The 27,156-nt window shown below is 40.4% G+C and overlaps 1 protein-coding gene and 2 long non-coding RNA genes across 5 annotated transcripts; 1 reads left to right on the top strand and 2 right to left on the bottom strand.

The window, feature by feature from the left end:
• The first annotated feature begins 13,747 nt into the window (after positions 1–13,747).
• LOC133018406 (uncharacterized) lies at positions 13,748–15,000 on the top strand. Of its 2 annotated transcripts, none has more exons than XR_009682806.1 (3): positions 13,748–13,784; positions 13,863–13,923; positions 14,600–15,000. It is a non-coding gene; the product is annotated as an uncharacterized LOC133018406 (long non-coding RNA). The 2 variants fall into 2 exon arrangements; XR_009682805.1 differs by having other exon boundaries at positions 14,603–15,000.
• Positions 15,001–16,292: 1,292 nt separating this feature from the next.
• Positions 16,293–17,545, bottom strand: LOC133018403 (uncharacterized). 2 transcript variants are annotated; one of them, XR_009682803.1, is made up of 3 exons: positions 17,509–17,545; positions 17,370–17,430; positions 16,293–16,690 (listed from the first exon to the last, which is right to left on the bottom strand). It is a non-coding gene; the product is annotated as an uncharacterized LOC133018403 (long non-coding RNA). The 2 variants fall into 2 exon arrangements; XR_009682804.1 differs by having other exon boundaries at positions 16,293–16,693.
• Positions 17,546–22,375: 4,830 nt separating this feature from the next.
• Positions 22,376–27,156, bottom strand: dusp12 (dual specificity phosphatase 12). The gene is made up of 8 exons (XM_061084587.1): positions 27,013–27,156; positions 26,132–26,396; positions 25,277–25,390; positions 24,610–24,728; positions 24,420–24,507; positions 23,800–23,891; positions 23,293–23,372; positions 22,376–22,713 (listed from the first exon to the last, which is right to left on the bottom strand). The coding sequence occupies exons 2-8, from the start codon at positions 26,392–26,394 to the stop codon at positions 22,570–22,572; spliced, it is 900 nt and encodes a 299-aa protein (XP_060940570.1). The 5' UTR covers positions 26,395–26,396; positions 27,013–27,156; the 3' UTR covers positions 22,376–22,569.

The raw sequence follows: 27,156 nt of genomic DNA on the forward strand, positions 1-27,156 counted from the left end.
TTTGTTTAGAGGGGGGTAGTATCATTGTCATGGCTTGGAAGAAGAGGTGTGATAGCTGTGGAGGGGGGTTGGGAATGTTGGGTAGGGTTAGGACTGGTCCATTGTCAGTGTAACTGCAGTAGAAGTCATTCAGGTCGTTTGAAAGAACAAGGTCTTCCACAGACTGGGGGGATTTGGTTTAGCAGCCGGTGATCACCCGAAGGCCTTTCCAGACTGACGAGGAGTCGTTGGCTGCAAATTGTTGTTCCAACTGCTTTGAATACTGTCGTTTGGCCTCTTTAATCTCCTTGCCAAACGATGTAAACTCCCGCCATGCTAAAGAAGTAAAATCACTTTCACGTTGCTGCACCAGCCATGGTTTACATAGAAACAAATCCCTCCGCCATTTGCTTGAGATGTGGACTCTGGCTAGAAATAGATTAAGGAATACAAAACACATGATTGAAGAAAAACCAACAGAGCCGGACTTTAGGTCTTCCCGTTGACCTCTGACCCTTACCAGTGAACAATGACAGTCCCACCGCCAGCGACAGCCTCCTGAATGAAGAGGTAGCAGTTGTCCAGAGGTCAGAGGTCACCTCATCTAAAACGTTGACCCACTTCAAGCAGAAGGCACCATCAGCGGGAAGCTGAGGGGTGGGGTCGACAGAGTCCACAGACAGGACATGAGTGACAGCAGCATCAGCCAGTGTCTGCCTGTCATTGAGATCGGCCGCGGTGCCAATGTACAGACCGGGGTCCACCAGGATCATGACTGCAAAGAGAGACACAGAGAGCTCACGTCTGTCTGTTGCTACCAAGAGCAAACACAATGATTTGTTATGAATCAAATCCCTCAAGATTGTTGTCATGGAAGATTCTGCCATTACACCACACTCAGGGTTCCTGCAGGTTTTAACAAGTTCAATTTTAGACTTTTTAAAACCTTTTTAAGACCACTTTGAATAGAATTTAAGACCTATTCCATGGCCATACTGGCAAAAAACTCAAGCATTTCATTGCCAGCGACTGCTTAATGTTATTGTTGTGCATTTGATAAAAAAAACATATGAAACTTAAAACTGGAAAAATGTATGAAGGAAAATTACAATTACAGAAGAAATAAGTCACAGAATTACTTCCAAAGTAAATTTATACCCATTCAACATAAGAACAATATCTGAACATAACAGTACACAGAACGTTGTGTGTGTGTCTTTAGACCTGTTTGAGAAGGAATACAGGCGACAACTAGCTGGCCTAGCACTGAGGCAAAGACTGTATCTCTGGACCTACAGCAGCTGGAAGTCAAACAGGTCCAAAACAGTAACAAATAGAATCAGAAATAACTGAGCCTTCTAATCCATAAGGATGTTTATTTTTGTCAAACAGTTACCAAGTATGAGTTCAATAAAGGATGCTTTCTGCATTGAGAAAAAAGTATCTTCCATAAAACATGGCCAGAGAAAATGGCCACAGAAGGAAATTGAACATCCCACCCCAACACTACAAAAGCCTCTATCTTCTCAGCTCTGCTGCCTTGACCACAATCTTATTTTCAATTGTTTCAAGCTCAGCCAACTTCTCCTTGCAGCCCCTCCTTAGAATATTTGACTTGGAGATAAGCTTGGCCATCTTGCTGCCAGCCTTGCCCTCAGCCTCTTCTGCACACCTGTCTGCTTCTCTGACCAGACCTTCAGATACCTCTAGGATGGTTTTCTTTCTCTTTTTCAATTCCTCCAGGTAGTCCTCTGAAGCTTTTCTCTCTGACCCCGTGCTTCGGACTTTTTCTTCCTTCTCTTTTGATCCAGGTGGATGCAGTACCTGGACTTGGCTGATGCCACAGAATTCAGGAGCTCCTTAGAGAGTGGAACCTTCGTAACACCTCCGTGTAACGTGGCATAGTCGCACACATGCCTCTGCGCAACAACACAAAAGCCTCTCTCCACAGAGGCTTGACCATGTGACAAGATGAGCAGCTTTTGGCAAAAAGCCCAGAGCTCAGGATAGGGTGTCACAGGAATTTCTCAATAGTCAAGCACAAGTCATTGCAATTGTTCTTTCTGGAAGTTTAATTCTACATCTGCATATGGGCATCACCGTACAAAACCATGGCAAAGATTTCATACAATGAGCAATGACATACAGGATATACACCACTTTTATACATTTCAAAGCTCCTCCTGGTGAGGAACACATGTTATCGATTAACCTCTTCGATCTTTAGATCAAGTATCCTGTCTCCTACTCTGTCTCAGACCCCTTGAGTGAAACATCTGTTTTCAAGGATCTCTTATCAATGTTTTACAACCCACACACATCCCCTGTCCTGTGAAGTCATTGTTAGGTGACACTGTGTGTGAGGAAGTCGTATAACATCAGTTGCTTGAGCAACACCCTGATATCTGAGGGAATCCATTTGCTCATCTTTCTATACATCAAAGTGGTTCCTTCTATCAATCATTGCCCAAATGGTAAAATTGCCTTTGCGCAACAACACAAAAGCCTCTCTCCACAGTGGCTTGACCATGGGACAAGATGAGCAGCTTCTGGCAAAAAGCCCAGAGCTCAGGATAGGGCTTGCTGAGGAAATCACGGAAGAAGATGTCCATTCTCCTCTGTTTTGGCGGGAAGAAGAGGAACTCCTCACTCGTGCTCTCGAGGGACAGGAATGCCTCAAAATGTTGGAGAATAGTATCACCTATTACAAAACAGAAGATAAAGAAAAGTGAATTATAATAGATAATCCATTACATTATATCAACAATCAGACATGTATTGGTTATAATGGATGGTCTTATTCCTCGATGTGTTTCGGTGGCTTAAGTAAATAATCCATCAATCTGCAGCCTCAGCAGAAGTGTTTTGAATCTTTAACTGTTCAGTGTGGGTGAGTCTGTGTCACTGTGTGTGCTATTGGACAGCCCCAGTTTTCAGTTTTTTTCCCCCCAGGTATCTTTCTGGACTGATTGGGAAACTGAGACGCTGGACACTGGCCAGACAATGACACCAGTTTGATCAAGTAACAACAAATTATGATCAATAATTTTGATCATCTCATCATGAAACACTCCCTAACATCTTCATCTGTGTCTCCTCCATGTATGGCCTGACCTTTTCATCTAGAGATATTAGTCGTCTTTGTTTTTTCATTTCTATGTCTGAAACCTTTACACTAGTGGGCGAGGTCTGTAGAGGATCTCACTCAGATATTTACGTTCACACATACAGCCCCTCTGGAGAATATCCAGTTCAGAGTTAATTTCAAGGGTGAAAGCAGCCTGGATATTACATTTGATCCTGTATGCATTTTTGATCAGCACATAACAACACTAAGAAGGCCTTTTTTCAAACATTAAGCATAAAAGTCAGTGTTTTCTGTCTATAGCAGATAGTGGGACTTTGTTACAGGCCAAATATTAAAGGTTTTTAAATGCTTCAGAAAGCTGGAATTTTAACTAAATCCAGAAAAAGGAAATAGTACAAATTTTTGCTTGTATTCCCTGGCTCCACCAGAATACAGGGCTCCTGTGTGTCTGTTAAAAAGATGTCAGCAGGCTGCAGGGCCTTTGCCTTTTCCTTTCCTGCCCTTGTCCTCATGAACAATCTCCCTGCTGACCCCCACTGTCTGACTCTGTGGAAGCTTAATCCCTAAAACTCATCTTTCAGTAAGTGGCTGGATCATTTCAGGCCTGGTATCAGTTATCATTCTCCCACGGCTCTGTCTCAGTGAATCCATTAAACCTATTACATACAGTATAGTAATGTTGTTTCTCATAACATGATCACTGTAAACCCTCTTAAAACGACTCAATCTCTGTTAACCTTTCTGGCCAGGCTCTGTGTGTGTGTGTGTGTGTGTGCTGTCAGTGCTTTGGTTCCAGATGTTTTGAATCTGTCCCAGCCTCCTCCTCTCGCCCTCTGAGATTTTGTTTCCTCCTACTAGATGTGTCCTCTTTGCAAATTTTCATTATGCACCCAAACAAAATCAAGCCTAAAACGATGACTTAAAGGAGTCCCTCTCAATTTTTAGATTTTTTCCCACTGACTCAAAATGATAGAAAACACTTCATCATATGTGACACTTTACATTAAACTAAAACATGTAATAAAGCTGGGAATTTAATATGTAATTGAAATACATATAGCCACCACTTTAGACTCAGTTCTTTTTGTATGTCTGATCTGTTCCCTGGGAATCTTTTCAAAATGCATTCAGGCTTGCAGCCGTCATTGAATCCTGAAGGGACATCTCTCTGTGAGGAAGAAAACAGGAAGTCCTCTGTTGGGTTCAGTTGATTTTGTGTATGTTATGAGATGTGGATGTTGCAGGATTTGGTAACTTATGGTTCAATTTACAGTTATGTCAGGTTTTCTGTGTTTAGAGTGGTGTGTTTGAATAGTGTGTTGTTCAAGTGGTGGAAACAACAGAGATCCAATCAGCTCCTGGCTTTAACTCTGCATTTAATGACAGAGAGAGTTTTACATTCATCCTGCATTGTAAGTCTCAGAAAGCAAGTGAAATGGGTTATTTTATGAGAAAGTTCTGCATGGTTAAAGGATTTAGTGTCTTTATTTGTACAAAGTTTCAATAAACCAAAATGGTACATGATTGGTCACAGGACTCGTAGTATTTGAGTTTGAATTAAAAATATTTCTGCTGTCTGCAGTAAGAATACAGACAGTACTGTATTAATAACACAAATGCTTAAAACTGTCATGCTTCTTTAACAATAAAAAAAAGTGAACCTTACTCAAATAATAAAGAGGATTGAATGGTTTCAAACCCTGCAGTGTTGTGAGGTCTGTGAGCTAGAAAGGGTTAGGGGGGAAAAGAAGAGGGAAAGAAAGAGGGCAGACCAGAAATTCAACAACGTTACCAATTTAGCACCTTGTCACAAAAAAAAAAAAAAAACGAATTCAAGCACACCTGACATCTGCATCACTCCACTAACGTTTAATTACTGTAAAAATCCAATCTCAAGTTTATTAGCAGACGCACAACCACACACATTTAGAGCACTGGCCGACTAACCCACCTCTGTGACTGCAAACACACCCATTCATTCAAATCAAAGACATATTGCTCAAAGTATCTTGTTTAAAGCACTTAACCAAAGTTTTCCTAAGTCCTGCTCTTCATTCGATACTCGTGCACGCCAGGAGAGAGGAGGATGATACTTTTATAGACAAGTTGAAGTAAGTGGAGACAGGACAAACAAAGGAGTTCTTTAACCAGCAGATGTGTCTTGACTAGTGGAAGATTATTTTCATTTAAAACATTGTTTCACATTGGCTCATGTTTTGCAACAAGAAACAAGGAAGGCAACAAAGTTCTGCAGTTAAAGTATTTATTCTACAAAGTAAACTAGCCTTAAAGCTGAACGTGGTAACCAGTTCTGTGGGTGGGTGCATAGAAGTAAGAGTCACGCAAATGCCAAGCTGGGATGTACATGTGGAGGTAGACCCGGTGAAGGAGAGAGAGCCAGAGCCCAGTCTGCAGACCTCTGACATATTGGTCAGCCCAGGTGTGCCACATCCCTGCTGACCACTAAGGTCTGACTCCGCCTACAGGAGCCTGAAACACAAGCACAACCCCACAGCAGACAGCTCCATGGTTTTCACACCATATTAAATTCAGCGTTTAAAATAAGTCACAGAATGGCATCAGCGGTATATGAGCTGGAGCCATTCAACTGATCTGGTTAGAGGTGCGGTACACCTGACATAAAAATTGGATTAGAATAGACTTTATGTTCCAAAAATGATTGACAGGTTGTTTGATTGATGCCTTTGACAATTGACTCTGTTTCTGTGTCTTTAGACTGATGGAGGGCGCCGGAGTGCCAGAAGAACATCCACACAGACATGGAGGGACCTTGAAAACTCCACACAGAAAGACCCAAGCCAAACCAGGATTTGAACCAAGAACCTTCTTGTTCTGTCGGTGTGTGTGTTTGTGTGTGTGTGTTTGTGTGTGTGTGTGTGTGTGTGTGTGTGTGTGTGTGTGTGTGTGTGTGTGTGTGTGTGTGTGTGTGTTTGCCGTCTCTGTCCTTCTTCACTAAAACTGATAATCACATGTATTAAGTTATTAAACAGTGATGACAGATCATGACTCAAGATCGTTCCGTCACTTTAACCCTGATGTCCTGACTGTGCGCTTCACGTTATGTCTTGTGTTGTGTGAAGCAGGGGAATGTGTGCACACGCTGTTTAAACATTTGTCTCTGTTCATATGGTTTGTATCAGTTTCAGCAAAGAGTCCCCACATTCGAAAAGAAAAATAAATAAAATATGTGAAATCTTAAATTGTTGCCATATCAACAAATGTTGTATCGTATATGATAAGATTTGTCATCGGTTCACATACCCTCATTTATCTTGATGCTGCCTGCATCTCTTTCACATTAAAAGTCCTCCTCTGGCCTCACTTTGTTGGAAAGTTTGGCCTCAAGTTGCTGTGAAAGATGCAGATGTTTTTAATCTCAACTGAGCTGCCATCTTGTGGAGCACATCTGGTATTACAAAAGATATTAGATTGGGCAACACAATATATAGCACAGCTTGTTTCCAACTGTTGTAACTTCCCTCAATATATCAACTGAAAACAACTGTGTATTACAGCGTATATGATTGATCAACAATAGAAAACATTAATAGCCTTGAATTCATGTGATTTGTCAGTGAGAATTAGTATTTTTTCAACATCTGTGATTTATTATTCATAATGCAATTTCACATTTATTTTTTCATTTTCTTCTGATATTTACAGGTATTTTTATTTAAATGTGTGTATAGCAAAACATTCACTTCAAACGCACACATTAAACAAAATTGTTGTATAAAACAGTTAAATATATAAAATACAAAATAAATCTAATTTCTCACAGTCACATGTGTTGTTTCACAGTTTAGACCTTTTACCTGAGAAACGTGTTTGGATTTCTTGTGCATTGTGCAGCCTTGAATATTCAGTCTGACATTAGAATTAGAAATATAAGAATATCCTTGATGAATAAACACAATAAAATAGACTGTTAATAAAACTTGGTCTTGAATAAATTTGAAACATTTGGCCCAGAATATATTTAACCAGCTCAGTAAAGTGAGGTGTTATGATTTAGATGAACTTTTAGGTTTTTATTGTATTAGGTTAGTGTCTGTGTGTGTGTCTCTCTTAAACTCTGGAGTGAATAGTAGAGCAGAGTGTTGGTGTCCATAGAGAAAAAGTAAAGTGAGCTCAGGTCAGTGAGTGTGGAGGACGACACTCAGACTCTGACACGATACAAACCAACCGCTGCTTCTGTTCTGATCCTGAAACAGCATCGCTAATATTTTATGATTGGTCAGAAACTCTGGAATCACACTTGTGACGCTTCAAGTCGACATTTACCGCCTCGTTCACATTAACGAGTTCACCTCTATCATGTGTGTGTGAGTGGGGGCGGGGCCTGTGTGTGCGTGTGCAATGCTGCATTCCAAAAACTGTTGAACTGATAAAAACAGATGAAGGATGGACTTTTACTTCTCTATTTACAACATTGAACTATGAATATGTTTAATATGAATAGCTGCAAATCAATCCTAATAAATATTTGGTCGCAAACAATGCAACTGAATCCCTGCTCTCTATGAATCCTCATAATAGTTAAATTGGACTTTCGGCTAAATCTTTTCCACACTCAGAGCAACCAATGGGGTCTGTCATGTATGAATCCTCATATGTTTTGTTAAATTGGACCTATGGCTAAATCTTTAAGCACACTCAGAGCAACTAAATGGTTTCTGTCCTGTATGAATCCTAATGTGCTTATTTAGCTCTCCCTTTGCTGTAAATCTTTTGCAACACTCAGAGCAACTAAATGGTTTCTCTCCTGTATGAATCCTCATGTGTAACTTTAGCCCGTCCTTTCGTCTAAATCTGTTACCACACTCAGAGCAACTAAAAAGTTTTTCTCCTGTATGAATCCTCATGTGAATCTTTAGCTCACCTTTTCGTCTAAATCTGTTACCACACTCAGTGCAACTAAAAAGTTTTTCTCCTGTATGAATCCTCATGTGAATCTTTAGCTCACCTTTTCGTTTAAATCTGTAACCACACTCAGAGCAACTAAATGGTTTGTTATCAGTTTTACATCTCGTATCACTTAAAGGCTGTTTGTCATTTTTTATATTCAAACCAGACTGAAGCTCCCTGGTCTCCAACCAATCATCTTCACTATCTTCGGTCCCAGAAGAGTCTTCAGTCTTGTCCTCAGGACCTGGTTGTAAATATCTATCAGGACCTGAGCTCCTGGCTGGTTCTGGTTTTCCACAGTCCGCTCTGTTCTCATTTTGACTCTGATGAAGCTGTGACAACTGAGGTTTCTCTTCGTCTTCTTCACTCTTCACAGCGAAAGGAGTCAATGTGAACTTGATATCAGCCTCCTCCAGGTGTTGAAGCTGCACTCCCTCCTCATTGGTCCAAGGTTCCTCCTGTTCCTCTTTAATGTGGGGGGGCTCTGGGTCCTCCTGGTCTGCGAGAGGGCTCCACTGCTGCTGCTCAGGAGGAACCTCTTCTTTACTCACCACCGGTTGCAGGAAGTCTGCAGGGAGAGTAGAGAGGTTTGGTTTTATTTGGTCTCAAATAGTGTCACAATACAAAACAATGTGTCGATACAGAAACTTTATTGATACTTTTACAAAAAAAGGGAGTGGCTCTATCTGAGCAGCACCAGACTTCTGTAGTTTGATACTATGATATGTAGGTTGTGAGGCTACAGTTGTGTGCAGGTTAATCCTGGGTTGAAAGATGACAGAACTACAGTGTCATGGTCAATACATTTTTGTTTATCTGTTGAGTGTTTTGTTGTTTGCATTTATGCATAAAGGCGTTTTTTGACAATTGATAAGTAGCCTTAATTTAATGTTATAATGTTTTTATGATGTACTGACATGTACTGGTATTGGCACTGCAGGTTTTCCTGCATCGTGTGAAAGAAAAGTGTTGAACCCACAGGAAATATGAGAATCTTATATAAACCTGGAGAACACTGGCTGTGGAACAGCTTGCTTCTGTTAACTGATTAGAGCGGTCACCCTGGATGCTCTGCTGGAGATTCACGGTCTCGCCCACTTTTTTCACATTCTAAGCAGTTTAGTAGAATATACAAACAAAATCTTTAAGCACAGCTTCAATGTTACTATGTCAAATATGACATTGAGCACAACTGCTAAATTAAAACTGAAAATGCAGCTTTCAGACATTACTCCCGCTTCAAGCAGACAATCAGGTCAATGTTCAGTCGGTGGACAATCCATGAATACAGTTTTCACTTAGTTTATTTTCTCACATGAATAAATAGAAAATATTTCACTACTGGACTATTAAATAGATTATTTTCTATTTGTCGCTGCATTTTATTAAGTCACTTCTGAGGTTTTGCCTGCATTCACTTTCTCTGTAACTTTTGTTCTCATATCCAATTACATTCTACTTTTTATTTTCTATTCTTTAAACTGCAAAAAGTTTTTTTAATTTGACCTGACTGTTTATATTAATTACACCTTGTCTTAATGGTTTTAAATATTTAGGTCAGATTCAGATCAACTTCTTGGAGCTGTTAGTGACGAGTTGCTCTGCTCACATTAAACATGAACATGAACACGCCTGACACTAACCTGCTCTGTGCAGCCTGGTTCCGGGCTTCATCACGGCATCGAGCAGCCTCCTCTGGCGGCAGATCTCCCGCTCGGACCGCTCCAGTCTGTCTTCGTACTCTTCCACGGTTTCCTCGAACACAGCGGTGATCTCCTCCGCTGCCGCCGTCAGCCGCTCGGTGAGCATCGCTCTCAGCTCCGGGACTGGAGACGTTTCTTCCTCTTTCTCCAGCTGCAGCAGAAAGTCTTCAGCGGCAGCGCTGATCCGCTCATGTACCGACACCCGCAGCAGCTGCACGGGGGACATGTTCCTCCTTACTGCGAACTTTGAGTCTCGAGCGAGCAGCAACAACCCGGGCTGAGCGACGAGGCCAATGCGGAAGTGCAAACGCTGTGGCCACTTGAGTCTGGCTCGGTGTTGCCAAATCCTCAGTAAGGAGAGTAGCTATTGGCTGTGCTAAAAGTCGCTAAATGACGTCATCGCCTATTTGCATCATTGTAATGGACGCTGTAGGAGAGACAAAAAGCGAGTAAAAAACAGTGTGTGCGTGTGTGTGCTCTCCTATGGCAAGCCGATTGAGCATTTATTCAAAATCCTTGATATCAAATTTCAGTCCCCTCCACTAGTTCGGTCTTTGTCTGCACTAGTTGGACGTTTGGTCGCACTAGTTCAGCATCTTACTGAACTAGTTGAAAAAAAAATCTAACTAGTCACTCTTTTTCAGCAACTAGTGGCACTTTTGGTCAACTAGTTACAACAGAAACCTTACTAGTAACACTGTGCGCTGCACTAGTAGATCCAAAGTCTCCACTAGGGGGCTTTTTGCTGTACTAGTGGCCCTCTGGACCGAACTAGTAAGGCTGAAAGTGTTACTAGCTAACAAGTGAGCTGCAAAAGCTCTGACATGTAAGCTAGTCAAACATGGATTCAGCTCACTTGTTAACTAGTGGCCTCCAATTTGCTGCAGTAGTTAACTAGTGGGAGCCCAAATGCACACTTGCAAACTAGTGCAGCCAAAATCTTCACTAGTTAACTAGTTAACACCTTTTTTGCACCTTGCTAGCTAACTAGTGAGGTGCAAAATGTTTACTAGTAAGCTAGTGGGCTTGAAATGTGCAGTAGTTTGCTAGTTGCAGTGTTTTTTGACTGTACGAGCTAACTAGTGAGGCTGTAAGGCAGGGGTGCCCACACTTTATAGGCTTGTGAGCTACTCTCGAAATGACCAGCTCAACAAGATCTACCCCCCCACCCCGCGCACGTACCCCCTCTTTTTTCGCGCCAGGAAACACACTGAAAAATGATTTTTAACGATATAGATAACATATTTTATATTTTATATGATATAAATGATTAAATATGCATCCCATAGTTTGTATTCCCCTTCTGTTGTCCTGGAGATTTAATTTTACCAATCACATTATTAAATGTCCCCCTCTGCACACAAGCAGTCATATAGATAAAAAGAGAGAGAGAGGGGGGGGCTACGTATTCTCCACATAGGTTTGAGTGGAGAATACGTAATTTACCCTCCACACCCGACATAGCAAACAGTGGAGAAGTTCTTGAAGATGGATGACATTAAATTAATAATTTAAGTGGAGAAGTACAGTGAGCTGTATGATCCTCCAGAGGTGGGACCAAGTCATTTTCTGGCAAGTCCCAAGTAAGTCTCAAGTCTTTGCCGTCAAGTCCCAAGTCAAGACAGGCAAGTCCCGAGTCAAGTCCAAAGTCAAGACTGACAAGTCTCAAGTCAAGTCCAAGTCCTGCAGTTTGAGTTTCGAGTCCTTTCAAGTCCTTTTGATCACAGAGTAATGATATATTTACACAGATCATGTATGCTTTTAAAATCTGTATTTATTTATTAAAACAAGTGCAATTGAAATTGCACTTGCCGGGGCCGCTCCTATGCAGTGCAAAAAAGGACAACGGCTCATAAATCCAATCCAAAAACTGTTATTTTTAATTAAAGGAGATCTTTACAAATTTAAGTGCAATGACATTAAACATGTCAAACATTAAACATTTAACTTGTCAACACAACATTTAAGAACTTTTGGGAGGACATGTCAAGACATGAACCACATGACAGCTAAAATAAAAAGTTTAAATGCCGCTGTCCCACTGTATATTTAAACTTTTGGTTAAACTTTGGTCCACCTTTAGAGCACTAGTCTACAAACTTCTTGTTGAGTAGAGCTCATTCGGGTTCCCTTTGCAGTGAACAGCAATCCAGCACAGCTGAAGAGTCACCTGCAGGCGGCCGAGGCAGGTAGGCCAGTCAGCTATTGAGTTTCAGGCAGTGTTGTCCATGAACGAGTTAAAAAGAACGCGTTCATTTTTATGAGAAAGTTGAACTAAACGCAACTTAATGACAAATAATGAATTTGAACGGTAAACACGTTCATATTATCTGAGGTCAAGCTGAAACGTTACGTAATGTTTTCCTTCTCCTGAGGAGAGACGCTGTCTAAAACGAATGCTTGCACCATGTCGTTGTGATAGTTGTTGTGTTTATTTGAAATGAAATGCAGTCTTACAGGGCAAAATACCGTCTGAAAGTTGCAATTCCGTTTTTCAACTTTTTTTTGTTGAGGGGGGGGGGGCTCTTGCATATAGCACCAAATGTGCTAGGGCCGCCCCTGTGTAGCGCAGTGATTCTCCCACCGGTGCGGCGCGGAGGCATAACAGGCGCGCGACCGGGAGGAGAGAATGCGAGGCGGATCTAATATTATAGCTAATGTTTTGACGTCCGCATCTCTTAAACGGCGGAGCAGTAAACAAATCGCTCTTTCGCCGTCATCCACTCTGTGCAGCTCTAGGGATTAGCGCTGCGCGGCGCTTCGGCGGCGCTTCCGCGTCCGGTTTGAACCCGGCGTGACGAGCAGTCCGCCCCGGTTGACGTTCGCAACATCAACCAGGGTGGGGGGCATGGCAGTGGCGGCGGCGGCAAAAAAAAAAAAAGTGGGTACGTGCGCCGGAGCGTCCACGTGACTGCCTCTCGTCCAGTTGTGCGATCGACCCACACTGCCTTCGCGATCGACCGGTCGATCGCGATCGACGTATTGGGCACCCCTGCTGTAAGGGCTTACTAGTATGCAAGTGGCAGCCAAAATTCCTACTAGCTCACTTGTTACACTCCTGGACACACATGCAAATGAGGGGATTAAAATCGAAGCTTCCTATTGGCTCTCCAGCAAGAGCTCCACCCAGCAGAAATTTAACCCTATAAAGCCTGATGAGGTTTCACTGCTGTGAACGGCCAGCTCCTTGGTTACTATCCTAACAGAATAAAGCACGTACATGTGTGTGTGCGTCAGATTCATTATTTTTTTTGAACAACAATGAAACAAAGGTGAAAATGTTTTAGCACTTATTCTTATTTTGAACAGATTCCTAATAGATGTACAGAAAAGTCAAATCTCAGCTCTAGATGAACATTATTAACAGCTTAATCAAAATATCCAATAAATCGTGGTACTTTACAGAAAACACTTCAAGTCATAATCTATATTCAATCTAATAAGTGACAGGGTTTTCAGTCCGTGAATCCAATAGTGTTCCCTCCTGCCTCTTTGAAAATCCCACATCAGTAAAGTCCATTTCAATTATATTCTGCTGGCATTACAGGCGCCTGTACTGCCTGCAGAATATAATTGAAACGGATACAAAAAAATTATCTGAAGGTGCAGAAATTATCCAAATACAGGAATATTCCATTGTAGGCCCACTGAAGGTATAATGCTATTATATTATGAACAACTAATCTGATTTTATTTGGAGGTCAGTGTATGTTGATCTGCTGCAGTATTTGCTATCGCCAGTAGATGGCAGAGTAGATTTCCTTTACTACTTTTCAATTGAAAACTTGTATTATACAAATGAATAAGGAAATTACTAAACTAGTGATAATAACATACTGTGTTCATAGGAATTACACATCTGTTAACATCCAGAACGCTATTTCATATATCTTAGGATGTCAACCATTTACTGTATCATAAAACATGAGCACACATGAGCACTGCTTCCATTTTTAACCTAAGGAGTAGTATAACCCCCTACCAAAAGGGGGCGCACTATGCGTTTTAGCAAATGGAACCCCCCACGAACAAGAAGCCCTTTTCTCCTGTGATTTCTTCATGATACCTGAAGGTCCCGGATTTCGGTATGAGATAACATTAAACACTCGAAATATAAACATAGTCTACCTGTTATTATACTAATAAGGTTATTTTTCAACTAGACGTCCAACTTGAGAGTGTCAACGGAAGTGATTCCATAGTTATCTGCTACTGAAAACTCAGGTGAGTGAGCATACAAGTAGTCACTGCTAGTCACGATTAGCATCATGCTAGCGAACTATTAGCATCATGCTAGCGAACGTGGGCAAGAACTAATACTGCTGTTAAGATGCTATTTGAAAGATTACCTCTTTAAAACCAATCGGAGTAATAATATAGTGATTATTAATGTTACAACGAACTTTAGGCAGCCTGTTAAAATAGTATGCCACTAAGTGTTTAAGGTTCAGCCACGCAGCTTATGTTAAATAGCAAATAGATATGGTTTAATATGCAAGTGCACTGCAGGTGCATATAATTTGAAAAGCCAATTCATATGTGAATAAAGTTCAAGTTATACTGTGAACTATTGTCATGTTTAGTTTCAAGTATAGTGACATGATATTGTAATGATGTTATCATATAACATATTAATGAAAAAGGATAAGCCCTTTGTTTAGTGATGTGCAATACTTTATTGTTTTGATTTGTATATTATTATTCAGTGAAGCACAAGTTGTAATGTTATACTAGTGGTAACTGTGATGTTGTTTTATCATCTCAAGGTAATCTGAGTGCACCCAGGTAATGGTTACACATAAAGACAAGAAGTGAATGAGATCTCATGTTAGAAGTAGAATAAGAGAACAGACACTGATTATTCTGCACTGTGTGTTGATTGTTTTTTTATTTACACTAGAAGAACCTGAATCTGAATGATGAGATGGCGCGCTTAACCCAGATCGTGGATACGGTGTGGCCAACCGTGTGATCCAGATTGAACCTGATTCGTGTATCGAGAAGACATCATACTCCAGTCCTGCCCGTCACGTAGACGGGTAGTACTGAGTATAGAGACCTAAAGACCCGGACCAGAACGGAACCATTGAATCCTCAAGCACACACACTAATCAAGGACTGTACGGACGATATCCAGGGAACTGTACATATACACACTGACAGGACTGAATTATTTACAAGATTTATATAATATTTACTGTTGTTTCTATTTTATGCTGTTTAATACTGTTTTATACTTTATATTGTGATTGTTCGGTGACTGTTTGTGAAACAATAAACTGGTCATTTGTTAAACTTGTTCTTTGAAATAAGCCTACCTCTCCCATGAACCTAGGAAGATATTTTGTACTTTTTCTAACACTAGCCCAGACAAGTGCTACACATGGAATTCCATACCACGGCCACATGAGATGCAAGCTCTGTCAGAATTTGAAAATGACAAATGAAAGGTTATTAATCAGCTGTCAAGCTTCCTAGTTGTGTACACATGTCGACTAGTGAGCAGTTTTGTCAAACTAGTAAGATGATAACGGCTACTAGTGTGCCCAAAATGTCAACAAGTTGGACAAACAGCCCAACATGTCGATCAAATGTCTTACTAGTTGCGTACAGTCGTTCACTAGTTCTGAGAAAAGCTCAACTAGTTGAAGAAAATGCCCAACATGTAAGAAAAATGTTCAACATGTTCGGTCAAAGTCCCTACATGTTCTGTTCAGAGTCGAACTAGTGAGACAAAATGTCTTTCACTAGTCACCTAGTCAGGTAAACATCAGTGTCACTCGTTAACTAGTGGCTTTTTTTGGACCTTACTAGTTAACAAGTGAAATAATGTGACCGTAACTAGCTCACTGGTACGGCAAAAAGGTATAAAACAACCTCACTAGTGTGACTAGTGGACAATTGTGCCTCAGTAGTTAACATGTAAACTGCCAATGCAGCCACTACTGAGCTAGTGGGGCGCAAATGTCCACTAGTTAACAAGTGGACTGTAAGCAAATGAGGCAGGCGGGACAAGGATTTTGATTGGTCAGTGTTCAAACTGTGTTTCAAAGCCTTAAAGTGCCAGCTCTGAATTGTGATGATCTAAACCTTTTAGCAACCTTCTTTTATGGCATGTGAGTTATTTTAGCAGCCATGCCTAAAACGTTGTATTGATTAAATGTTGATTCATTAGGGTTCATTAATAGCTCAAAGTGTTTTACAATAAAGTGAAGAAACAACTAAAAATAAAAAAAGACTTATTAAAACAAAGCAAATAGTGCAAGATAAAACGAAGCAATACAATTTATAATTAACGAAAGAGGCAGCAAATAGCAAGAGCAGGTATACTAACACAAATAACACAAGCAAAAGATAGAAATGAAACGTAGAAACACATAAGAACAATAAAATGTGTAAGAGATAAGAAAGCTTGTTTAGGAAGCGTGACAGCTGATTAATAACCTTTCATTTGTCATTTTCAAATTCTGACAGAGCTTGCATCTCATGTGGCCGTGGTATGGAATTCCATGTGTAGCACTTGTCTGGGCTAGTGTTAGAAAAAGTACAAAATATCTTCCTAGGTTCATGGGAGAGGTAGGCTTATTTCAAAGAACAAGTTTAACAAATGACCAGTTTATTGTTTCACAAACAGTCACCGAACAATCACAATATAAAGTATAAAACAGTATTAAACAGCATAAAATAGAAACAACAGTAAATATTATATAAATCTTGTAAATAATTCAGTCCTGTCAGTGTGTATATGTACAGTTCCCTGGATATCGTCCGTACAGTCCTTGATTAGTGTGTGTGCTTGAGGATTCAATGGTTCCGTTCTGGTCCGGGTCTTTAGGTCTCTATACTCAGTACTACCCGTCTACGTGACGGGCAGGACTGGAGTATGATGTCTTCTCGATACACGAATCAGGTTCAATCTGGATCACACGGTTGGCCACACCGTATCCACGATCTGGGTTAAGCGCGCCATCTCATCATTCAGATTCAGGTTCTTCTAGTGTAAATAAAAAAACAATCAACACACAGTGCAGAATAATCAGTGTCTGTTCTCTTATTCTACTTCTAACATGAGATCTCATTCACTTCTTGTCTTTATGTGTAACCATTACCTGGGTGCACTCAGATTACCTTGAGATGATAAAACAACATCACAGTTACCACTAGTATAACATTACAACTTGTGCTTCACTGAATAATAATATACAAATCAAAACAATAAAGTATTGCACATCACTAAACAAAGGGCTTATCCTTTTTCATTAATATGTTATATGATAACATCATTACAATATCATGTCACTATACTTGAAACTAAACATGACAATAGTTCACAGTATAACTTGAACTTTATTCACATATGAATTGGCTTTTCAAATTATATGCACCTGCAGTGCACTTGCATATTAAACCATATCTATTTGCTATTTAACATAAGCTGCGTGGCTGAACCTTAAACACTTAGTGGCATACTATTTTAACAGGCTGCCTAAAGTTCGTTGTAACATTAATAATCACTATATTATTACTCCGATTGGTTTTAAAGAGGTAATCTTTCAAATAGCATCTTAACAGCAGTATTAGTTCTTGCCCACGTTCGCTAGCATGATGCTAATAGTTCGCTAGCATGATGCTAATCGTGACTAGCAGTGACTACTTGTATGCTCACTCACCTGAGTTTTCAGTAGCAGATAACTATGGAATCACTTCCGTTGACACTCTCAAGTTGGACGTCTAGTTGAAAAATAACCTTATTAGTATAATAACAGGTAGACTATGTTTATATTTCGAGTGTTTAATGTTATCTCATACCGAAATCCGGGACCTTCAGGTATCATGAAGAAATCACAGGAGAAAAGGGCTTCTTGTTCGTGGGGGGTTCCATTTGCTAAAACGCATAGTGCGCCCCCTTTTGGTAGGGGGTTATACTACTCCTTAGGTTAAAAATGGAAGCAGTGCTCATGTGTGCTCATGTTTTATGATACAGTAAATGGTTGACATCCTAAGATATATGAAATAGCGTTCTGGATGTTAACAGATGTGTAATTCCTATGAACACAGTATGTTATTATCACTAGTTTAGTAATTTCCTTATTCATTTGTATAATACAAGTTTTCAATTGAAAAGTAGTAAAGGAAATCTACTCTGCCATCTACTGGCGATAGCAAATACTGCAGCAGATCAACATACACTGACCTCCAAATAAAATCAGATTAGTTGTTCATAATATAATAGCATTATACCTTCAGTGGGCCTACAATGGAATATTCCTGTATTTGGATAATTTCTGCACCTTCAGATAATTTTTTTGTATCCGTTTCAATTATATTCTGCAGGCAGTACAGGCGCCTGTAATGCCAGCAGAATATAATTGAAATGGACTTTACTGATGTGGGATTTTCAAAGAGGCAGGAGGGAACACTATTGGATTCACGGACTGAAAACCCTGTCACTTATTAGATTGAATATAGATTATGACTTGAAGTGTTTTCTGTAAAGTACCACGATTTATTGGATATTTTGATTAAGCTGTTAATAATGTTCATCTAGAGCTGAGATTTGACTTTTCTGTACATCTATTAGGAATCTGTTCAAAATAAGAATAAGTGCTAAAACATTTTCACCTTTGTTTCATTGTTGTTCAAAAAAAATAATGAATCTGACGCACACACACATGTACGTGCTTTATTCTGTTAGGATAGTAACCAAGGAGCTGGCCGTTCACAGCAGTGAAACCTCATCAGGCTTTATAGGGTTAAATTTCTGCTGGGTGGAGCTCTTGCTGGAGAGCCAATAGGAAGCTTCGATTTTAATCCCCTCATTTGCATGTGTGTCCAGGAGTGTAACAAGTGAGCTAGTAGGAATTTTGGCTGCCACTTGCATACTAGTAAGCCCTTACAGCCTCACTAGTTAGCTCGTACAGTCAAAAAACACTGCAACTAGCAAACTACTGCACATTTCAAGCCCACTAGCTTACTAGTAAACATTTTGCACCTCACTAGTTAGCTAGCAAGGTGCAAAAAAGGTGTTAACTAGTTAACTAGTGAAGATTTTGGCTGCACTAGTTTGCAAGTGTGCATTTGGGCTCCCACTAGTTAACTACTGCAGCAAATTGGAGGCCACTAGTTAACAAGTGAGCTGAATCCATGTTTGACTAGCTTACATGTCAGAGCTTTTGCAGCTCACTTGTTAGCTAGTAACACTTTCAGCCTTACTAGTTCGGTCCAGAGGGCCACTAGTACAGCAAAAAGCCCCCTAGTGGAGACTTTGGCTCTACTAGTGCAGCGCACAGTGTTACTAGTAAGGTTTCTGTTGTAACTAGTTGACCAAAAGTGCCACTAGTTGCTGAAAAAGAGTGACTAGTTAGATTTTTTTTTCAACTAGTTCAGTAAGATGCTGAACTAGTGCGACCAAACGTCCAACTAGTGCAGACAAAGACCGAACTAGTGGAGGGGACTGAAATTTGATATCAAGGATTTTGAATAAATGCTCAATCGGCTTGCCATACTCTCCCAGACAGCGGACACACACAGGTCCCGGCACTCCGCCCCTCCCCGCCCCTACTCACTCGCTCAGAGACACACACAGTGAGATCAGAGCTCGTTCATGTCTTTACAGTGGAAACAGTGAAAACACCGAGTTTCTCTGGTCACAGCTGCTCAGAGGTCAGAGCCGCTGCTTCTGGATCAGAGCAGAAGCTACAGTTGGTTTGTACTGAGCTTCAGTTTCTGTGTTCGCCTCCAGTCTGACCTGCTCTCACTTTTTGTTTTAATATTTCGCAAACTAAAATATGCGTCACATCCTATTAAGTCTACGGACCAGCGCTCTTCCCTGCAGGTCGCTAATCTAGAGTTTCTGACCCCGGCCTCGGTAAACTAACCATGGATAAATCCCCAAAAGATAAAGTGGCCGGAGGAAAATAGAGAGATTAATTCTGCGTGGACAGATTCATTTGCTTTCACTGCCTGTATGCTTGATGTGTGGCGAAGAATTAGCAAACAACAAAAGATGTAACGTTGAAAGACATTTCCAGAACAAGCACACAGCATTTGCTGAAAAGTACGCAAAAAAAGCATAGTTTTGTTTTTCATTTATTTCAAAGTAGGCCTGCACATGCCAATGTACTTTGCTCTGCTCTTCATAAGAGTTTGGTGTTTTCCTTTGTGGTAACAAGAAAAATAGCAATACAATAATTAAAAAACTGTTTTATTTATTGTCGTTCTATAATTTAATAAAAGCAGCAAACCATAGTTTTTGTATTTATTGTATAACCATATATATAACTTTATAAGCTGTGTTATCAAATATCTTCTGCGGCTCCAGACAGATTTTATTTGGGGGAAGAGGGGGCAAAATGGCTCTTTCCATAGTTCAGTTTGCCAACCCCTGGTATAGACGGCAGGTCCAGCAGCTGAGGGAGCTGACTTAAATGAGTAAGAAGCTGAAGTGCCAAAAAGCTGAAAAACATTATCATGCAACTTGTGCTCATAGCAAGCCTCACCAGACAGCTTCAGATAACTTGTGAGTTTAAGGTGAGCACAGGTCCCAGGGGAAGTGAGGAGGAAAGAGACTCCTTCACATACAGGACGACCGGACCTTTAATGAGCTTCTGTTCTGATCCTAGAGCAGCGCTGGTTATAATTATGCAGCGGCAACACATTGCTAAGACAATGAAAGTAGCAGTAAACATGAACCGATTTTGTTATGTCTCTGCAGCCTCTCAACCACAGCTTCCCTGCTGCTGCGCCCTGCCCACAGTCAGTATCGTCATAGTAATGAGGTAGTAAGTCCTAAAAATGACTCTATGGCATTGGAATGAGCTCCCTAATGACATCAGGACAGGAGAAAGTCTATCGAATGTAATATTGAGATACTAAGTCATACTAATGAGATACAGGATTTGTATGTTCTTCATCACAGTGGCGTAGATGGGCTATGTCGAGCCCGGTCCCTTCTGGACCAGACAGCGTATTCGTTGATTCAAGTGGGAAAGGTTAATAATTTAGACAAAGTAAGTGTTCAAAAGTTTCACAGTAATACAATTATTGTATAAGAACAATACTTACAGAGAGTCTCCGGAGTTCTGCTGGACACGTCACCAGGTCACTGGATCATGTCGAGAAGAAGCTCCCACTTTCCCAAGTCCACAGTATTTTTAAAAGACACAGCGTGCAACACAGAGGCGGTTCTTTTCTTCAGGACACTCAGCAATTGGCCAGATGTATACTGTCTCTCAAAGAGCAGTTTTTGCAAGCACATCATTGTGAGAGAAGGTCCACTCCACCAGGTGTCTCCCACCATTGTGCCTTTATCAAGAAGGGAGTTTTTTTTACAGTGGAGAGACCCAGCAGATTAGACTTTAGAGGAGGATTTCATATTTTTTTTCCATAATAATTCATGAAATGGTTCTTTGTGTTAGTCCGGGCACATCTCTCTCCTTCCTGAGAATGCGTGCTTTCATTATCTCAAATCTCAAGATGGATATTCCTTCTCACGCTTTCCCCAAATTGCACTTTGCAGTCAGATTAACACTCAAATGTTTGCGCTCTGTGTTTGACCCTGTATTTGAGTCCAGAAATTATATATCACTCCAGGATAAAAGAAACAGTTGTAATATTGTTAATTCTATAGACTACACAGCTAATATTGATTCACAGGCTATAATGTAGGTCAAATATATTTTCTATCTTATATATATATTCAAAAGATAGAGAACAAAACATAGATATCTCAACAGCTACCATACATATAAAATTAATAAAACGGTTTTCTGTGGTAAGTAGATTATGGTATTCTATTTATGTGTTGGTAGTGATTAGCAGGTATCGGTGTCTCTGTACCTGGCATCTCCTAAAGCTCTTTAATCAGAGTATTGGTGTTGATGTGTTGTAACCTGTTGCAGTGAAAACTAAACTTGTCTGCTACTTTCAGTTTTTACATCTTTAATCTTAGGCAGACTTTACTGAATCTGTCATTTGAAGAATATAATCTGTTTTAATTATCTGCCTGTCAGGAAGTTGAGTCCAGAACAACTTTGTGTGATCTCTGTGTTGGATCCATCAGTTCTTCTCTCAGCCTGGATCTGAATCAAACTACACCATCAGGTGGAAGGAGCTAGAAGTTTTTGAGCCATTTGTGAAATATATGTTAAATAGTTATATATTTATTTTTCAACATGCCTGATTCATTAAGACTATACACTTTCACATTTACATTGTAGTTTGGGGCTTGACTGGGACCATTATGGACTTCAGTCCCAATTGGCTGATGGCTAATGTTCTGTCTGTGCTTGTTTAGTTCTTTAAGCTAGGGAGCGGAGAGCACACTCGTCATGGACAGGGCTCATATTCCCCACCACGATCTTGGAGTAGATTAAGAAACATATTCTGTTTGTGTACCGTATAACTAGAAGGAAGTTTCAGTCAAGCCACGCTAAAATTGTGATTTATGTGAATTTAAAAACAAATCAGAAAGAACTAACGAATGCTAATAACTTGTTAACTGACTCAGTGACATTTAAAAGACAGCTGATCCTCTGGGACCTCTGTGAAATATTGATATGCCCCTACAAACAAACACACACACAATTATATATTGAGCAATTCATATTAATGTTCCTGAAATAATTCTCCACACGTGTAACATTGCAGATTAATTTACTCAGTAACAGAAACAGAGCAGTTTTGTGATATTATTTTATGGATATTTACAGATGTTTTTATTTAAATGTGTGTGAAGCAAAACTTTCACATGTCACACCAGACAGTAGAAAACTTAAGGCTAAAGTGCCCTTGAAAATTAGTTGTACAAAACATCCCTTTCTCAATGACTTCCACACGTTCACAGGTTGCTTGAGGGGTGAAGACCTGCTCTTATATCTGCATGGTCAGCGGTCGGATCTCGTCCACTCTGTTGCGGTGCAGCTGGAAGGCGGGGGCGACCCAGCGGCCACACGAACACTGATCTCCACACCAGTTGAAAGAGCCCAGCTTAGAGCTACACTTAGGACACAGCAGCTACAACACATAAAGACACACACAGGGAGAGAGAAGAGAAACCGCAAACGGTCAGTATCACTTGATGGACAGGGGACGTCACGTCAGCTCGTCACTCCAGCTTCTGCTGCCTGCTGGGCGTCACCTGAGCTACCAGGCCAATCCCTGTCACTGAACACGACCTGAGTCCGGGGAGAGGGTTTCACTCACATATGAATGGAAGCCCATTTCTGCCACTGTGATGAAGAAAAAAAAATCCTGGATCTCATTATGACTTTGTGTCTTATTTTTATGAATTAGTTTCTCATTATTATGACTGCTACTACTGACTGCTACCCTGACCGCAGCAGAGCAGGGAAGCCATGGTTGAGGCTGTGGTCAAGCCAGCCGCTTCTTTTGTTTGCCTTGTCAGCCGACTGTTGTTTCTCACGTGGAATTGATTGCACATTTACGATAATCGTTGTGAAGCGATTAACAGATCACAAAACCAACTGGGACATGTGGATCTGTGGATCCACGCCCTCAAAGGACATTTTAGTAAATTCTTCAGGGTTAAGACTTGGTGTTTAGGATTGTGTGTGTGTGTGTGTGAGAGTGTACCTGTCCATCCATCACCCCAATTAAAGCTTGTTCCATCCACTGCACTGGTTCAATGAAGTAAGATGTACACTGGACGTCTCCTAGACAACAACACATTTTATTTCGTTATTACAACTTCCCCATGTGACACCATTAAGTGAAAAACTGACTTACATTGTTATATTTAGTATTTTGACAGTTTGGAATCTGCTCAGGTTGAAATTCACGTTTAGACTTCGTAAACATTTCTGCCAATTAGTAATTTAAAGGGGACATATTGCGAAAATTCCACTTTTGTAGTGCTTCTACACGTTAATTTAGGTATCTAGCATGTCTACCGTCCAAATTGAAATCTTAACGTGGAAACTCACACAGAACACTCAAATGTGTGCATCGTGTCTGTGTGTTCAGATATGACATCGCAGCCACTGCTGCTGCTGCTTGGTTTTCAGACCACCTCCGTGCTCCTGTCCCTTTCACCTCATGCTATCTGTCTACCTCTGAGTGTATCACCAGGTATTATCTTACCAGTGAGGTTACTGAACTTCTTGTGAGCAAAGGCTGTCGCTCCTTCTCCTACTGGGTGACTGAGAATACTGGAGCCACGGAACAGAGTTCGTCTGCAGAGGAGAGAGCTGGAGTCAGGCTGTGCATTTCCCAAAATGTTAAAATATTCCTTTAAACATGCTGCAGTGGTTTCCAGTCATCATCTAGAGTCTAGATGATGACTGGAAATTCTAGACTGTGTCAGCTCGAAACATGTTCATTTATCCCACCACAGTTTCATATTGAATCTCCTTTTCTTTTTTTACATTTCTCATAATGACATTAAGAGATCTTGCTGGTGCTGTCATGAAATTGCGAGTTATGATCAATAACGTTTAACCGTCCATGCATAAATGAAGTTCTCTCTCTCTCCTTCACTCTGAATCTGTTGCAGGTGACCTTCATGCACATGCACCTCCGTTACAGCCATAGATAGAATAATTCTGTGAGAAATACCTTAGTGATGACAAAGGAAATCTGAAGCCCTTATTGTCACCCTCATAATTCAGGAAGAAAATGACAAATACAGTAGTTTGGATGGATCCCCTTCGTTATAAAACCTCCCCACATTCAGCCGCTGTATAAACGTTTGCACTTGTCACCTGCATTTCCTGCAGCGATAGGACACTTCAGAGGAGCTGGAGTGGGCAGGGTCAATGGCAAACAGCTCCCTGGGAACTTGCTGCAACTCTAAACAAACAAACAAACAAAAACACACACACACACACAGTTGGAAATAATGCAAATTTTCAATAATCAAATAATGATGAAAGATAATGTGTGTGCGTTTACCAGGGAACTTCTCTGTGATCTTGCTCAGTCTGTATTGTTTGTACAGAGGACTAGAGGCGTCCACTTCACACTTCATGGCCTCATAAAGATGCAGCTGCTCCTCAAAACCACTGTTGACCCTGAAATACATCAGCAGCTATCAATGTCCTCATCTTATAATAATGACATGTCCAACCATTCTGTCAATTCTCTCATAAAAACTCTCTTCACCCAAGTTATTTGATCAATTAAAGGCTGAAAGTGAAAAAACGGACAACAGAAACACTTTCAGGCCACATCAACACCATTACTTCTAATACGATCTCTGTCACCACGAAAGTTTTAGCCAGTGTAGTTAGGAAGAAACAGTTACACAATACAAAATACTATGAATAAAAAACACCGAGTAAGAGCAGGAATTTTCTTTTCTTGGACCAACCACAAAGTGGAGCTGTTACTGACAGTAGCTGTTAAAAATGATTTGCATTCACCTCTGATAATCAAGTGTTGACTAAACACACTCACACAAGCAAATGTACAGAAGTTGATGTGTAGAGTAGTGTGGATGACAGACATAAATGTAGCTGCAGTGATGGGTTTCAGAACCAAAATGTAGTAGTGTGGACGTAACATCAGTGATTTAAGGTAATTAATGAGAAAGTGCTGACACACAGAAACACACACTTACTGTACATCCTGTTTGACACTCTTCAGTCTGTGATAAGCCTCTATGAAGCCCAGCTGGTGTCTCTTCATTAGATAAGCAGTCACAATGGTGGCACTGCGACTTCGACCAGCCTGACTGAGACACACACACACACAAACACAGTCAAATGCCTTGTTGGTTTTTTAGTTTACCATACATAAGGGGTTTCAAAGTTTGAGGCTGTGAGACTCCCATATCACAAAGTTTGGAAAAAGGCATCTCTTCCCCCCACAAACAAACAAACAAATATTGTTTGCTTGACAAAACTTGGGACCTCCCATAATATGAGAAAGTGTTTGTCTGATGGTCTTTTTAATACATTTCTAACTCTGAGAAAGTGGGGGAAACAGTTACATTTCCCAAAGCTACTGTATCTCTGAACTATTTCTTTCACGAGATCACACACATTCAGGCAGTTCTGTGTCATCTCCTTTTGATAACTAGTGATAGATAATGTATTATTATTTAACTTCCATCCACTGAGCATCACCAGAAACTGTTTGTAATCCTCTGCCATGCAGCATGGCTTTCATATGTATCAAACTAATTCATAACTGTATATGAAAGTGACTGCTTTTATTTTTGATATTTTATGACAATACTTCTGTACTTTTACTTAAGTACATTTTAAAAGCAGGACCTTTCCTTATAATGGAGTATTTTAATTCAATTCCCTAAAACGTTTGTGGTGTGGACATATTTTATGGATATATTATGGAACATAAGTCACCACAAAAACTTCTGGCTAGAAATAGATCAAGGAATATAAAAATACATTATTGAGTAAAAACCAACAGAGCCAAACTTTAGGGCTTCCAGTTGACCTCTGACCCTTACCAGTGAACAATGACAGTCCGTCCTCCAACCACAGCCTCCTGAATGAATAGGTAGCAGTCGTCAAGGTGACTCAGGAGGTCAGAGGTCACCTCGTCTAAAACATTGACCCACTTCAAGCGGAAGGCACCATCAGCGGGAAGCTGCGGGGTGGGGTCGACAGAGTCCACAGACAGGACATGAGTGACAGCAGCATCAGCCAGTGTCTGCCTGTCATTGAGATCGGCCGCGGTGCCAATGTACAGACCGGGGTCCACCAGGATCATGACTGCAAAGAGAGACACAGAGAGCTCACGTCTGTCTGTTCCTACCAGGAGCAAACACAATGATTTGTTATGAATCACATCCCTCATGATTGTGTTTTCATAAATGTGACCACAAACGTCTCCTATCTATCTAAAAGACTGGATACAACAAATCGGAGAGGAAAGATGGTCTAGTTTTCTTCCTACGTCTGCGTCTGTTTTGATTCATTGTGTGATTGTGTTTCAACTTTGTTAAAGATTTTTGATTCTAAAATGTGAGTTAATCATTGAAAGAGAAAAATCCAAATAATCCCTTTTTTCTGTCAGTACAAGAATATATTATCAGTGCTTATTTCCTTGATTTTGAATTGATAACATATCATCATATATATACCTGTGTTTTCATTCTTCTTCTCTCTCTTTCTAGTTATAACGCACATTTCATACACAGAGGTAAATACAGTGTGCTGAACAGGGACATTTTAAATAACACAGAGATTAAAATAAGAGTAGAATAAAAATGGCAAAGAGGTCCAAAGAAATCAAACGGATACCCTTAATAATATTAGCTAAACTTGAGTTAGCACTGCTACTGAGCACACTGCTGCTTGACCATGAGGGGGACGCTACTTAGCTCACCTCGTTAGCGTAGCGTAGCCTCCGTCTCGGTTGTTTTAGCTCTTCCTGTGAAACTTATTCTATTTACTTATTTAAAAGTAACTGTGAACTAGTCATATACAGTGACATTAAAAAATAAAGTAGACGTCTATAACTGTTGCACTT

The sequence above is a fragment of the Limanda limanda genome, chromosome 13 (genome assembly GCF_963576545.1).
Source record: "Limanda limanda chromosome 13, fLimLim1.1, whole genome shotgun sequence".
Lineage (NCBI taxonomy): Eukaryota > Metazoa > Chordata > Actinopteri > Pleuronectiformes > Pleuronectidae > Limanda > Limanda limanda.

Coding starts and splice junctions, on each gene's coding strand:
- dusp12 (XM_061084587.1), bottom strand. CDS start 26,394: ATGATCCTGGTGGACCCCGGTCTGTACATTGGCACCGCGGCCGATCTC. Junction 23,892..24,419: donor TATCGCTGCAGGAAATGCAG/GTGACAAGTGCA, acceptor TCTCCTCTGCAG/ACGAACTCTGTTCCGTGGCT. Junction 23,373..23,799: donor GAAGTTCAGTAACCTCACTG/GTAAGATAATAC, acceptor GTTGTTGTCTAG/GAGACGTCCAGTGTACATCT.